At 42.4% G+C, this 16,560-nt stretch overlaps 1 protein-coding gene across 7 annotated transcripts in view; it reads left to right on the forward strand.

Annotated features, from left to right (window-relative positions):
• Positions 1-16,560, forward strand: part of SRGAP2 (SLIT-ROBO Rho GTPase activating protein 2) — a 213,321-nt gene that overhangs the window by 130,154 nt on the left and 66,607 nt on the right. For all 7 annotated transcript variants that reach the window (XM_060277120.1, XM_060277121.1, XM_060277123.1 and 4 more), the window contains 2 exons: positions 6,790-7,005; positions 7,559-7,687. In XM_060277120.1, the coding sequence (XP_060133103.1) occupies positions 6,790-7,005; positions 7,559-7,687 (345 nt within the window). The remainder of the gene's footprint in view (positions 1-6,789; positions 7,006-7,558; positions 7,688-16,560) is intronic.

Raw genomic sequence — 16,560 nt, forward strand, 5'->3', positions numbered from 1 at the left:
TTAATTTTAACTGGGTACTAATGGATTTTTTTTTCATGGAGACTAGGCAATGTTTTGGAGGACCCCACGTACCAGGAAATGTGTGTAGAATCATTTCAAAACATTATTTTGTTCCTGAGATAACCAGTGTGGTGCCCTCCAGATGTTATGGCACTGTGTCCCTCATTGTCCCTGGCCTTTGGCCATGCTGGTTGGGGGAGCTGGGAGCTGGTGTTCTACAATATCTGGAAGGTACCATACCAAATTGAGAGTATCTGGGTCAAAATTAAGGGAGAGAAAAACAACAGTGATCTCATTGTGGGAGTTTACTATAGATCCCCAAGCCAAACTGAGGACACAGATGATGCCTTCCTGGAACAGATGGCCAAGCATTCCAAAGGAAGTGAGATAGTAGTAATGGGGGATTTCAACTATCCTGATATTTGTTGGATGTCAAACTCAGCCAAGAGCATAAGGTCGAACAGATTCCTCACTGGCCTTGCAGACAACTTCATTGTCCAGAAAGTGGGAGAAGCAACAAGAGGATCAGCCATTTTAGATCTGGTCCTAACCAATAGTGATGACTTGGTTAGTGGGGTAGAAGTGGCAGGATCATTAGGTGGGAGTGACCATGCTCTTCTGGAGTTTATTATCCAGCGGAAAGGAGCAACCAAGCATACTAAGGTCCAAATTCTAGACTTTAAGAAAGCCGACTTCAGAAAACTTAGGGAAACGCTGGGTGAAATCCCATGGACAGTAATACTAAAAGGGAAGGGAGTTCATGATGGTTGGGAGTTTGTTAAAAGGGAGATATTAAAAGCACAACTTCAGGCAATACCAATGAGACGGAAACATGGAAGGTGCCTAAAGAAGCCAGGCTGGCTATCTAAAGAACTTTTGACTGAGTTAAGATTTAAAAGGGATATGTACAAAAAATGGAAAAGGGGGGAAATCTCCAGAGAGGAATTCAAACATATAGCCAGCACGTGTAGAGACAAAGTCAGAAAAGCTAAAGCACAGAATGAACTCAGGCTCGCCAGAGAGGTTAAAAGCAACAAAAAGGGCTTTTATGGGTATGTCCGTAGCAAAAGGAAAAACAAGGAAACAGTGGGGTCACTCAGAGGAGAAGATGGTGAAATGCAAACAGGGGACAGAGAAAGGGCAGAACTCCTCAATGCCTTCTTTGCCTCAGTCTTCTCCAAGAAAGAAAACAACGCCCGACCTGAAGAATATGGAGCAGATGATTCAGCAGGGGAAACACAGCCCAGAATAAGTAAGGAGGTAGTACAAGAATACTTGGCTAGTTTAGATGTATTCAAGTCTCCAGGGCCAGATGAACTACATCCAAGAGTATTAAAAGAACTGGCAGAGGTGATTTCAGAACCACTGGCAATAATCTTTGAAAATTCCTGGAGAACAGGCGAAGTTCCAGCAGACTGGAGGAGGGCAAATGTTGTCCCTATTTTCAAAAAGGGGAAAAGAGAGGACCCAAACAATTACCGCCCAGTCAGCCTGACATCAATACCAGGAAAGATTCTAGAGCAGATCATTAAGCAAACAGTCTGTGAGCACCTAGAAAGAAACTCTGTGATCACTAAAAGTCAGCATGGGTTCCTGAAAAATAAGTCATGTCAGACTAATCTGATCTCATTTTTTGACAGAATTACAAGCCTGGTAGATGAAGGGAACGCTGTGGATGTAGCCTATCTTGATTTCAGCAAGGCCTTTGACAAGGTGCCCCATGATATTCTTGTAAAGAAGCTGGTAAAATGTGGGCTAGACAATGCTACCATTCAGTGGATTTGTAGCTGGATTACTGACCGAACCCAAAGGGTGCTCATCAATGGCTCCTCCTCATCCTGGAGAGTAGTGACTAGTGGGGTGCCACAGGGTTCTGTCTTGGGCCCAGTCTTGTTCAACATCTTTATCAATGACTTGGATGATGGGCTTGAGGGAATCCTGAGCAAGTTTGCAGATGACACCAAGTTGGGAGGGGTGGCTAACACCCCAGAGGACAGGATCACACTTCAGAATGACCTTAACAGATTAGACAACTGGGCCAAAGCAAACAAGATGAATTTTAACAAGGAGAAATGTAAAGTGCTACACTTGGGCAAAAAAAATGAAAGGCACAGATACAGGATGGGAGACACCTGGCTTGAGAGCAGTACATGTGAAAAGGATCTAGGAGTTTTGGTTGACCACAAACTTGACATGAGTCAGCAGTGTGATGCAGCAGCTAAAAAAGCCAATGCAATTCTGGGCTGCATCAATAGGAGTATAGCATCTAGATCAAGGGAAGTAATAGTACCACTGTATTCTGCTCTGGTCAGACCTCACCTGGAGTATTGTGTCCAGTTCTGGGCACCACAGTTCAAGAAGGATACTGATAAGCTGGAACGTGTCCAGAAGAGGGCAACCAAAATGGTCAAAGGCCTGGAAACGATGCCTTATGAGGAACGGCTTAGGGAGCTGGGTATGTTTAGCCTGGAGAAGAGAAGGTTAAGGGGTGATATGATAACCATGTTCAAATATATAAAAGGATGTCATATAAAGGAGGGAGAAAGGTTGTTTTCTGCTGCTCCAGAGAAGCGGACACGGAGCAACGGATTCAAACTACAAGAAAGAAAATTCCACCTAAACATTAGGAAGAACTTCCTGACAGTAAGAGCTGTTCGGCAGTGGAATTTGCTGCCAAGGAGTGTGGTGGAGTCTCCTTCTTTGGAGGTCTTTAAGCAGAGGCTTGACAGCCATCTGTCAGGAATGCTTTGATGGTGTTTCCTGCTTGGCAGGGGGTTGGACTGGATGGCCCTTGTGGTCTCTTCCAACTCTATGATTCTATGATTCTATGACTCCCCCTATCATATGCTCTTGTCTGGAGAAACCATGATGTACTGATGATGTACACACACACACACACACACACACACACACACACACACACACACCGCTTGAACTTCCTATACATTATTGCAATTCACTACTAACATTCTCTCAAGTTCAGAGCAAACAGTAATGTGAAGATTGGGAGAGTTGTGTTCCAGATAAAATAATTGCTCATTATGCTGATGTTGCATGCTTCTCTCCAGCATCTAAATATCGGGTTCTGACAAATAGCAGAAACAAACCATAATGCAACACTATGCCATTTTAGGGGGGTGCTGTTGTTTCCACTGTTTGCTTCACTTTTCAGTTTCTTTCTACTTCGATCAAGCATATTTTGTTGTAACTGTTTTAGAAGCAGGGCATGGGCATTTGCTCTGACTACGACTGCCATTACTGAGCCTTAAAAGATATTTAAAATTGAGTATCTACTCCAGGGGTTGTCAACCTGGTCCTTACCACCCACTAGTGGGCGTTTCAGGATTCTAGGTGGGCAGTAGGGGGTTCTACAGCGCAAACTGAATCCTCCTTCCCTCGAGCACTGGTGGGCGGAAGGCAATTTTACCATCAAGGAAGATGCATTAGTTGGCGGCAGGTATAAAAAGGTTGACTACCCTGATCTACTTCATAAAGTCAAGGCCCATAATTTTTTTTGACCCATGATCCCATTCTTAAAATTCTATAATTGCGGCATAATTTGAGGGAATGCACATTTACTGACCTAACCATATCAATTTCAAATGGCAAAAATAGATAGTGAAGATAGTTGCTAGTAGCAAATTGATGAGGTGCCAGTAAAGAAAGGTTTCTAGAATCTGACCAATCCTAGATAAATATAAATCTGTCTTCCAAGGTAGTGGCATTTGATCTTTCCAGGCCAGAGACCTTCCTGTAGCCTCAGTCTTAATCACAGCACCCAACCTTCCATTCCCCTCTCCCCTCTCCCTTCTTACTGCTTCTCTGCCTTATTCAACTCAGCCCACATCACATCTATTAGTCCAGTCAATTTTGCTTACATATGCATGTACTGACAGGCAGTCATTTTAGATTTCTTAACCTACACCATGCATATTTTTTCCAGTGCAATCCAATGTCTTCCATAATGATCAATAGCAAAGTGCAGGGCTCCTCAAATGGTGGCGGTGGTACTGGTACAACCCATGTTAGGAGTTGTCTACACATGAGTAGGACCATGGCAGAGACACATGCCCTACTGGCATGCTGGTCGATCGTTTGGGAGCTTCATAAGCTTTCTCCAGCCCAAACATCACAGCGACTGACACCAAAAAGCATTAGCATGCTTAGGGATCCACAGAGTCTTCACGCAGTTTGCGTAACAAACCTCAGCAACTCAGCATTTGGCTAATCTACGTTTATTTACATATAATACACACAGAGCACTGCAACATGGCTCTCTCTCTCTCTAGCATCAGACAGCAAAGAGAAAGGACAAAGGATACAGAACACAGTATCACAAACATCCTGTCTCTGTCACTTCCCACTCTGTGGAATGAAAACATATACAGTCATGTGATAGACAACAATCCCATGACTGCAAACACAGGGAATGAATCTTCAACACTTAGCTGGTTGTGGCCCACTTGTGGAACATGAATCAGCCATTTGAAAACCAATGCTCATTCATCCTGTTATTGAGGTGTTGTCGTTTTGTTTTAGCAGTTGCTGCTCCCACCCACTCACCCAGTGAAATGGGTACTAGAAATCTAGATGTCTAACTGTGAAAGAACAATGCGCCTTTGCTACCTAAAAAGCTTTGTCAGCTATTGCAGCTTGGGAAATAAGAAAATGATCTCAAAAGGAAGATGAATCATTTGGGCGGAAGGAAGGGAAGGGACTTCATGTATTCCTGGGTAAAATAATGGCTTTAACCCATTGGGATTTTGAACACTTGTGAGAGTACTTTCCAGTTCTTTCAGGCAGAGAAAGAAAGAGAGATAATTTGTTTTAAATGTAAAGCCTGTGCTGACTAATAGTCTGTTAAAGTGATGGAAATATTTTTATTTTTTTTAAAAAGAAATTCACTCCAGTGATGCTTACAATAAATTAGAAACTCTCTTCCACTTCAGGAGCATCTCTGCCTGGCAGAGACAATCTACCCGGTGACTGAAATTGTACATACAGTTACAGGTTTTTTTGGGGGGGTTGCATGTTAAACCTCTTAGTCATTCTATTGATCTGATTATTCATTAATCCCTTAAGATGTCATAGAATTCCTTCATCCCATGATTAGTGATAGTAGCTATAGTAGAAGACACAGCACATTCCCCACAATCAATTGCCACCACAATGCATGTGCTCAAGGCCCAATGTACAGGAAAAGCGTGATGTGCCATCTGTTTCCTGGATTTGGGAGCTGGATTTACAACATAAAACTCAAGTTTCCTCCTTTATCTCTAGTTTAGCAACAAATGTGTTTTTTTAAACAATGCATGGAGTTATCAGAAATGTGATGCTTCTGCTGACTCTGCAGCCTGAGAATTGCTAGTATGAGAGAAGGGGCTGTAATTCTAATCTGCCTACATTCCACTTTACAGCAATATGGCCTGCGTATCAAGAGGCCCTCATCAGTTTCCTCTTCCAAGGGTGACTCCAGGTGGTGTTGAGAGTGGTGAAGAAAAGGATGACCTGTAACAGCCTCTGCTGGTGTGGTGTTTACAGCAGCCATATTTCTGTCCTGGGTCTTCATGTAGTTGATATGATCCTTGACCATGATACTAACATAATTAGAAGCCAACTATTACGTATTTCAGTTCCAGACATGGAGATAACCAGTTTCTGGGCTGGGTCTCTTTCCTTCAATGGAAGGAGGTGGGAGAGACTAGTTCTCTGCCCTGTTTAAAGCTATTATTCTAGCTGCCTCTTTTCATCTTTTCATATGTGATAGCTCCACGTTGGCATGTAAATTATTCAGCACATCACTTTAACACTGACCGGGCTTGCATTTTTAACTGCGGCTTCTTTCTGTAACCAAGAAGCATTGCTTAATTGCTACAGGAGGGGAGAGACATAGAGAAGGAGAGGGAGTGGGAGTGTATTCTATTTAACAAAAAATATAGCCAGGTTCAAACTGAGGTGAAACAAAAGTCAATAGCTTTGTGCCAAAAAATTGAAAGGACTTGAGGCGGGAGTTTGGCTTGTGTCAGGATTTCAAAGCTGGAACAGAGATCTGCTCACTGCTGAGCGTGTTTACAATCCAGTTAGTATTGAATATCTAAGATATTTTGTGGATGGGGGAGCATGACAACATTTGGAGACCTCATAAACTTTTAAAATAACAATCTGTTTTCCAACTTCATTATGGCAAGCCATCATGAACACAATATGTGGAAAGGGAAGGGGGAAAAGACTTTCAATAACTAAACCACAGTGCATTTGCCACTGTCCTATGTCTTCCTCCTTCCCTTGCCCCAGTAAAAAGCTGGGCTAAGGAGATGCTGAGGTGGAGAGCAGAGTGTCTGTGTTTAATAGAGGTCTAAGGTTGAAGCCCTGGTCAAAGATTCTCCAATTTTATCATACTTAGCCTCCCCAAAGTGGAAAGTAGCCACCAAGCATGCTCATATGTACCAGTATGTGAAGCACACTGCTAAAGCTCACTTATATTTAGCATGTCGCCACCTGGAAGCATTGCAAGCAAGGAAAGGAACAAGTCAGTTTTGGTTCAGTTTTGGTCATACTTCCTTTACAAAAATAATGTGCATCCTGGAGAAACATAGAACCACTGAATCATGTTTTAAGACTGTTATTTTCCTAATTCCAAATAGATGCTTTTATATTCCAGATAGATGCTTTTATATAAGTGTAAAGTAGAAGCCTTGGTATGTTGACTGGGGCGAGTGAAAATCATGCCTTTCCCTTCAGGGCAGGTAAAAAGCTTGTGCTCAACTGCTGGACAATTGTCTCTTGCAGGTGATGAAGACCTACCACATGTACAATGCAGACAGCATCAGTGCTCAGAGCAAGCTGAAAGAGGCAGAGAAGCAGGAAGAGAAGCAGATTGGCAAGTCTGTGAAGCAAGAGGATAAGCAAACCCCACGCTCCCCTGATTCAGCCTCCAGTGTCAAGTTTGAAGAAAAACATGTCCGGCGGAGCTCAGTCAAGAAGATTGAGAAAATGAAAGAAAAGGTGTGTGAGCAGCATGATGGGATTAAACTGCTGGGTGACTGCAAAATGAGGTATCTATTGGGGTATTAAGGAGACGGAGCCAAATAATGGAGAAATCAATAAATTAATAAGTGGATGGCTTTCATTTGCTTTGTCAGGGAAATGCTGACATCCTTCCAGGGAATCTGGAAGCTTTGGGTTTTAGGCCTTCAGTGTCTCGCATAGTTTCTTGGTGCCAAAGCCAAGTAACACTCCATAGTGTGTTCAACACAGAGAACTATAGAACTGCAAGTAGAGTTGTGGGACTAGACCAAATAACCCTATGCAATGATGTTCCCATGGGGTGCCAATTGGCCCTTGAAATCACCAAAGAAATACGGTATGTGGTTTACATACTACTTACAGGATGCTTTTGTTTTGTCTAAAAGTATTGAAGATGTCGTAGAGCTCAGGTCCGACAGTGAGGAATGTTGAGAGTCAAAGAATGCTATGTGTTCTTTGCGTGAGACCCGCACTTCTTTTTCTTCTCTTCATTGTTCTTCTTTTTAATAAACTCCTTTTGGTTTGTTTTCAGCGCCAGGCAAAATACACAGAAAATAAACTGAAGGCAATTAAGGCAAGAAATGAGTATCTTCTGGCTCTGGAGGCCACCAATGCTTCTGTGTTCAAGTATTACATCCACGACCTGTCCGATCTCATTGATGTAAGTACACTTGTTGTTTGGGCCCATATACTGAAGGTTGCTGCTGTAAACCCCATTATGTTTCTCTTCTCAGTTAAACTGTGTGGTCGGCCATCATCGTACAATTCAGGATTATCTATTTACCTGTGTACAGAGTAGTGTCTCAAGCAATTGCATGAGATCAGCAGTGCTAGGGCAGTTGTTCGTGAACATGGAATTCATTACATGGGGGTTCAAAACCTTTGGCTGGCCTTGCTAGATAGGCCAAAATTTGTGATTTCCAGATTGTTGCCCTTCCTTCAGCACAATCTTATACATGCCTACTCTTAAGTAAATTTCACTGTTTTCAATGGAGTTTACTCCCAGATAAGTGTGCACAGAAATTTCAGTTTTGGAAGCAAGCCTATGCACACTTATTCTGGAACTCAGTGGGTCTGACTTAGGAGCAGACATGCATAGGGTTAGGATTTTTCATTTCTGATCTCATGTTGCATCTCTGTGTGAGGTCAGGGACTATTCCTTTCTCCTCTCCCCCAGCTGTGGTTTGTTTCAGTGCTGAGCCTCTCAGAGTGCCTCTACAACTGGGTGTCCACACTGCCAGGTCTAGCCTTTCCCTCTAGGACAAGGACAAAGTATAGACTTGTTTTGGCATGGGACGGTATGAAAGGGGAGTACTAGAACATTCAGTGTAGCTGTATTGGACTGTCCAAATCTCAGGGCAACTCAGTTCCTTCCTTGTCCCCAACTGCAAGCTGGATAGAGAAGTGGGGTTCCTATTGCCCTTGCCCCATAGGGCAGTGGAACAATAGCCATAGCGACCATGGTAAGCAGGATTGTGGACCACTGTGACTAAGCTAAAAAGCTGGTGGGACAAATTGCAGCGTTTTAAATTCTTAAGTGATTAAGTAGCTAATACTGAAAAATGATCCAAGTCTTTTAGAGTGTGGTTAAATAAAACATTATCTGCTGTGTGGATTCTCTACTTCCATCCGAGAGGACTGATGCAGTGACTATATCGAGCTGATTACTGCTGAACACTGCTTTCTCTGCTTCTTGGTGGCAGCTGTAATAGCGTCCTGTAATCAAAGTTAAAAATAGCCATTGGGGAGCCCTAAGGGTAATTTGGGGGTTGGGGGAAGGGGCCTCCAAACAAGCAAATTAATTTATCATCTTTGCCTGCTCTCCACTGTTCCTTGTTCAGCCAGTCATAAAATCAAACAGGTCATGCTCACTTCAGCTCACTTCAAGTATTTATTGGAGGACTTGACTGTTCTTTCTGCTGTGAAGTGCAAGCCTTAGCAATACTAGGAAACCCTGTTTTGTCTTGGTGGAGAATAGTTGTGCTGTTATAGAATCATATAGTCCTGTGGATACCTTCTATTTTCTTTTGCTTTTGTATGTTGGCTGTTGCCTGATTTCAAAGTACTTATGAATTACACGTAAACAAGATCTGTTCTGTAATGCTCCTTAAATACCCACCGTTTAATTTATCTGAATGATCTGGAGGGCATCAAGTGAATTGTCATCCTGTATTCTTAAGGCTATGCATGAGATGCAGGGTAATTACATTTGACTTACCAAGGGGAGATGTACATGTTCATACAAAGTTTGTGGTACCACCTTCATCAGAATATAATTTTAGCATACAAGTTAGTGATTTGCTTCAGTGCTTCTCCTGTGTAAAACTCCCTGTCAATAGAAAACTAGCATCTTAGAGAAAAAATGTTTTAGATCAGCCTTCTCCTAGATTTTAAGAACACCTTACATTGAGAATTATTTTTTAAAATCTGATTCTCCCACGTGCATTTTGAAGTGGTAGAGGTCCATGAGGGCTCTAACATTGCTTTTTCTGAACATGTATGCTTTTTTAAAATGAGAAGGATTATTCTCTAGGGCAGGGGTGGCCAACTCCCAAGAGACTGCGATCTACTCACAGAGTTAAAGACTGGCAGTGATCTGCCCCCTTTTTGGGGGTTCAGGTCAAAGATGTTGAACTTTTTTTTAGGAAGGAGGAAGGCCCATTTTAGGGAGGAGGAAAGCACTGTTTTTGGGGGTGCAGGGGAAAATGTTGAGCTTTTTTTAGGGGAGCAAAATTTGTTGAGCTTCTTTGGGGGGGGCAGTGGTCTACCAGTAATCTACCACAGATGTCCAGTGATCTACCGGTAGATCACGATCTACCTGTTCGACGTGCCTGCTCTAGGGGCTATGCCTGGTGCTAGAACTGTTGATGCTGAGCTTCTTTCTTTAATGTTTTATATGGTGCCAGCAATATGCAGGTGTGACATTATCTATAACTCTAGGACAGCGTTAGAGCCTATATTAAGCAGGTGAGTCAATAATGAGGGAGCAGAAGGAGGATGAGGAGATGGCTTGATAAGTAAACAAGAAATCATCCCAGGCATGACAGAAGGCACAGAGATGGGAGACAAAGACAACCAACAGCAGATATTTTTTGTTGCAAAAGGAGTGAAGAGTTTAAAGGGGGATATGGGACCATATTATAATCACAGTTAAAGGGAGATGTGGGACAAGCTATAGTCAGAGTTTAAAACGACTAGATTATTAACATCCGGAAAGTAATGGAAGAACTAAAGGAGGAGGCTGATGCGATCATAGTAAAATGCCATGAAATATGAGGTGGCTCTCCCTGCCAATGTCTATTCACAATTTTCACTTTCTGTGCCATTAGAAAGCTTCCCTGAGGCATGCGTTGGGAGGAATCTTGTTAGAGCCCGTTTGGATTTCCTTAATAAATCCTTAACTCTTCTTTAAACACAGAGCGGTAATCTGAAGGAGTTGAGATAAGCGCCATCATTTATCCAGATTACAGGGTGACGCTTCTCCTCAGGAGCCCTAAGGCTGCTCTACTGGCACAGCTGTCTGGTTATACACCGGTGCCAGGCAAAAGCATTTGTTTCAGCAATGCATCACTGTTTGCTATTTCTGAGCGCCGAGAGAGCCAGCTCACGCGAGAGACTTTCATCCATCTAATTTGTCACAATCGTTTAACTATATACAGTAAAATAAAAAAATTCCTTCAGTAGCACCTTAAAGACCAACTAAGTTTTTATTTTGGTATGAGCTTTCGTGTGCATGCACACTTCTTCAGAGTATACAGTATATATACAGTAAAGAGTTTGCTGTGCTTGATAGTACTTTTATTCTGCAATCCTAAATAACGCTTTCTAGTGAATTGAGAGACGTATTTCTGAGAAAATTAGGATTGCGCTGCACATTTTGGAAGGGGTTGTAACAAGGTGCTGCTGTGCTGTGGAGTGGCAGGGTGGGGAGCAGGTGTCTGGTAGCTAGAGGTTTACATAGGCTGAGGTCAAGTCAGAAGGCCATACATCTTTATTGGTTACAGCTCACAAAGTTTGGCAGGGCATAGGGGAAGGAAAGCATGACTGTTGGCTGACGCAGCCATCCCAGCCCACTTGCTAGGTTAATGCTGATGGGAGTGGCAGGTATATAGGAATGATCACAGCCCAAACCAATACCATGGACCAGTCTGATGACCTGGATGTGAGGCAACCATGACAGCTCCAGAGGTGGGCCTTAGGGGGACCATTCTTTGGGGAGTGGGGCTCCCACCCCTGTTGACTCCTGATATGAATCTGGCCCATTGCCTTATCTTCCAAGAACAGAGTTGTGACAGTAAAATTAGACCATGCAATCGGTCAACAAACTGGCAGCATTGCTGTGCCAGTGGCAAAAACCTTGTGTTGCAGAGCCCTATCGAAGGGGAAAGGTGGGGTATAAATAAATAAATATATGATAACAATATTGCACTATGTTTAAAATTGCTTCCTAGACCTGTCAGCTTGGTGGCTCACCTCTGATCTTGGCAAGGGAGCAAACTCTAGAACTTAGGAGGAGTGAGTGGATAAGTCAACAATGGGGTATTGCCCAATACACATGGGGGTCTATAATTTGTGCCCTAGAAGCAAACCAAAGGAAGAAAATTCCCCTACAGGTCTGCTTGTCCCCTCCCACAGCAATAAGAAAGCCCAACTTACTGGCTCCTGGGGTAGAGACTCTCATCAGCATGGCAGCCTCTGTGTGAACATGCCATCAGCTGCACCCAAGAGGGAGCTGCCCTTTTTGCTCCCTCCCATCGCCATATCATGGGACAAAGCTGATAAGCAGTGGCCCAGGGCTTGACATCTTTTCATAGGTGAGGTAACAGAAGAATGCTGTTGGATCATCCCTGTGAGTGCTGTTATGTTAACATTCACTCGAGGCAGGAGGCAGTTGTGTGACTTAGCTGAGGTGACTTAAGCCAGGAAAAGAGAAACAGAGGGACATAGTCAGATCATTGGTCCATCTAACTCATTGCAATGAGTTGCAGTAGCTCTTCAGGGTTTCAAATGAGTCTTTCCAAGTCGTCCTACCTGGCAGTACCTTGGGCCTTGGACTCTCTGCTACTGCCCTTGCATTCACATCACACGTTAAATCTGTTGAAACAGTAAGTATACAAATCAGGTTTAATGTTCGGGGAAACCATATTCTAACAATAAGTGTTCCAAGCAGTATTTGAAAAATGTGAAAGCAAACCAAAAGTTGGCTCCCTTGCCTAACTGTTCCATGCTGTTCCTCTTTGTGCAGAAGCCATCCACTCAGAATTAAGGAGGCGTAAATTCCACAAGCCCACCCATTCCAATGAAAGACACACTTGGGCTGCTTAGAACTGCAGGCTGAATTCATTGTTAATCGGAACAACTGGAGGTTTTCATGCAGTCATTCAGTTGTAACAATTCCCTGATGGTTTTGAATTTGCTGAAACTCTTTGAACTGATGCTAATCCCTTATGCTAAATAAATATTGCACTAATGGAAAAATGGGTTTGCCTAGCTGAGGATGCTTGTGGAGGGCAGGGGTTGGCTCAGCTGTAGAGCTCAGCTGGCTGATAAAATTGGCATTAAGCTGGTGAAGATTCCAGTGGGGAACTGCTGGGGTGGACACTGAGATGTTGGCCTCTATGTCTAGACAACCCAAAAATGTGAAAAGAGACTTCTGAGTGATGGTTCCTTTCAATATGCCTTTAAGCAATGAGATTCCTTCAACAAGCAATAGAAAGGAAGTGTGCATCTTCCATATAAAAACACCAATCATATTTCTAAACCTCTGCTATGGTGGCTTTTAAACTTGGCCCAGTGATCTCTGGTGTGCAGTTTTAGGTGGCTCTTGAGACTGAAGCAAGGAAGTAGTTTGGGATAAGAATTTATGTTATTTGGCTGTAATTATGTATGTATTGCCTAAACACCAGCTCCTGGGTTTGGGTGGGGTACCACAGAATAAAAAGAAAGGAGGCGAGGGGAAGGAAGGAAGGAAGGAAAATGAGAGGCAAAACAATTAAATGCCCATTGCTTTTTGGTAGATGACAGCACTGAAAGAACAAATATAAAATGATGGACATAATGTACACAATTGTTATTTAAAATATTTAGTAAATTTGTTACCTGTCCTTCACAAACTGGGTTAGAAGAGGGAAGGTTACAAGAATTTAAAATTAATTTTTAAAAAAGTTAAAATGGTAGCATGAATAGATGGGCCTTATAAACACTCATCTCAGGTATCAAAGGCCAAGAGGGAAAGAGATGCATCCTTAGCTCACAAATGTCCTCACAAAGTGGCTTCCATAAAAATGAAATACAATCACAAATGAATGGGAATGTTATGTTTATAAATGTGGGCAGTAATTATAGTAGAACAACCCATGACAATAAAATTCATTAAGCATGGAATAAACCTTATAACCTCAACTGATCATAATATAAACTTTCATCAGACACACTTGTGTTCTGCGAAATATTGGATAGATAAGATACAGATATATAAAATGAAGCTTTATAACCTCCTTGTTGTAAAAACAGGCATATGAAAGGATTTACAACATAATCAAGTTCTTAAAAGAAGGCACACTTGATAAAAAATACAGTCTATGGATCTTTATAGTACATGAAAAACAGGAAGGAATTAGCAAGATAAAGAAATTAAGAGTAAAGCAAGCACACTACAATCCACTTTTTAATTACAGAGAAAAGAAGAACTTAATTAGAACAGTTCAAAATATTTCAATCTTTGTTCATAATTATCTGAATTATGGCTAATTTTTTTATTTATATGTGCTATCAAAGCCCTTTGAGGAAAGTTGTCATCAGCCAAATGCACTGGGCATTTTATTGCTTTATAATTACGATTACTATTTAGTACCATTTACAGCAGGTGTTGCTACCTTCAGTCTGGATCCAGCCCATTGAGACCCCAGATTTGTATCCCGATCTGATTGGGTGCTTAAAATTCCTGTTTTGAAACAGAGGTTGCCCTCCCAGCTTCACTGGTGGCCCACCAAAGCCCAGACCCCACCTACGCAATATGGTGTAAATAGGTTGAGGAAATGCAGAGTACCAGCCAATGTTCATCTAGATCAGGGGTGCACAACCTGTGCCTTGAAAAAAAATCTGGCAACCATACTTTAACCCTCCCTTGCTCCATTATCAACCTGGTGAGCAAGGAGATAGAGAATGATCCAGACTGTGGCACTGCAGTGGGTGGAGAGGCTGGTCTCTTTAGCCCAGGAAGCAACTGCAGTAGAGGGGTGTGCATGACTCCCCTGCATAGCTTATTGGCTGACTGCCACAGAGGACAAATGCAGCCATTAAAATTTAATTTGCATAATTGTTTGGGCATCCTCCTGTCTGGTAGTGGTAAGGAAAGAATAGAAGCTTACCTGCAGAAAACAAGCAAACTTGAAGTGTATTCCTCCCTTCAGTGATGCTTAAGAACTACCGGTAAAAAACCAAAATACACAAATCAAGATCTTCCTAGTACTGATTTATTTTAGCCATTCACAGTATCTAGCACTGCTGCATTTATACTCATTATAGCTCCTCCCTTCAGCATTTTTTCCCTAGTGACCGGCTATGGAGTATTCTGAATTGAATTTTGAAATGCAGAGTATTTTCTTGGCCTTTGGCCTTCCAGGTTAGCACTTTTAAAGTCTCCTAGCTAGCAATGGGTTAATCAGCTGTCACGCTGAGAAGTGAATTTGGATGAGCTATCATTAAATTCTTATAAAACATTGATTTCCTTGGAGAACGTTTCCATCAAACATTTATATAACCTAGAAAAGTCCAGTGAGACAGACACACTTATAAATATGTTATTTTGCACATTTGTAAATGTTATGGATGGGGAAGGAGTGCTGAAAAATGTTTACTGCCAATAGTTGCTATAAAGATGGAAAACATTGCTGTTGTCTTAATATAATCCTCCAGATTTCGTATGGAAGTGGCTTATAAAATATTAATAACTGTTTTTCTCTTTCATTCTGTGAAACACACACACACAGAGAGAGACAGAGAGAGGCTGACTATCTGGTCTTCCTTATAAAGATAAATCCAAATATTATGGATGTATTTTGCCAACTGCATCCAAGGGGGATCCGTCCACAATGGGGGATTCATAGTAGATTGACCCATGTGCTTCTCTTAAGTTTTGAACCCTCTTAAGAGGGTTCTAATTCTCACTTGAAGGCAGTTTCCCTCCAGTTGCGCTGTGTAAAACATGGACTTTTAGTGTGACAGCAAAGCTGCAACTGCTTGTATGTCTTTTTTACCCAATGAGCCACCCTCTGCATGTGCAAATTCTCAATCAATCTGCTTTTGTTTTTGTGCTTGGTCTTTGTGCATCTTGATTGAATTGAACGTCCTTCCATTCTGCGCTTCCAGTAAAGCCAGAAACTGCTGCTTTATAAGAGCTCGACACCTGCCACACTCCACAGCCTCTTGGCACTGTACCCAGGCATCTTTTGGCACGCCGTGGCAAGACTTGTTTCAAAAGTGTTGGAAGGTGGCTCGGGTTGCAGTTCTTTCCTTCCCTTTCCCCCTTTCCGTCGTCCCCTTCTTTTTCCCCATTTCCCATTTAGTTTCATGCCTTGCCTCTCCCATGCCCCAAATAATTATGCAGGAGGAGGAGATTCTATTGATTTCAGTTCCAGAGGAGGGCATCCATCAAGCAGATGGGCCCTTCCTCCTTTTGGATGGCTTCCTAGCATATTTAATTTTTGCTCACTCACTCTCTTTTTTATTTTGGTCTACTGATTTCTTTTAAAAGCAAATCTGCTTCTGATGAAGAAATAGCAGGAGCTTCTTTCCCATAAGTACGGTAATATGATTTGCTTTGTATAGCAAATTGGCTTTCATGAACAATATGTTAAAGTTGTCAGAAGTGCAGCAAAAGGGATTCCTTTTTAAAGTTTTTCTTCACTTTCTTTTCTTTGATCTGCAAAATACTAAAAATACTACATACTAAAAAAAATTTTTAGTATTTTTTTTCATATATTTCATTCCTACCCTTCACACAATAAAAACAAGGAAGTTCTGGTACAGGAGTAAGATAAGCTAACAATAAAAGTAGTCTAATGTTGTCGTTGGCATCTGTCTGTCTGAAAGGACAATTAAGTGTGCTTCCAGGGGCGAAGTCAAACTTCTGTGTTAGCAGCACTGAAGTGACCTCCCCAGGACTCAAGCCTGAGCAGTGGATATGGAGGCCTAGGGCTGCCCAAACGACGAGTCCCCCCCCCCAGCAGCCTCCCTGATGTGGTCCAAAGGAAAACAGAGCAATATGGTAGACACCAGCTTGGCTGCAGGAGTTTCTGGAAGGAGTCATACAAGGTGCCAACCAACCATCTTAAGGACTCCACACCTGATTTGTGTAGAGTTTGCTCCTTAGCCTTTTCTTCTCCCAAAGATGTCCCTCAAGGCAGTGGAGGACCAGAGTTTTCCTTCTCCTAGATGGGCTACCTTCCCGGGTTGACGAACCCCATTTGCCCCTCACTTCCTTCTACAGCACATGCAGAAACCACCTTTTTGACTACTATTGGTCTCATCCAC

This window comes from Zootoca vivipara, chromosome 7, assembly GCF_963506605.1.
Source record: "Zootoca vivipara chromosome 7, rZooViv1.1, whole genome shotgun sequence".
NCBI lineage: Eukaryota > Metazoa > Chordata > Lepidosauria > Squamata > Lacertidae > Zootoca > Zootoca vivipara.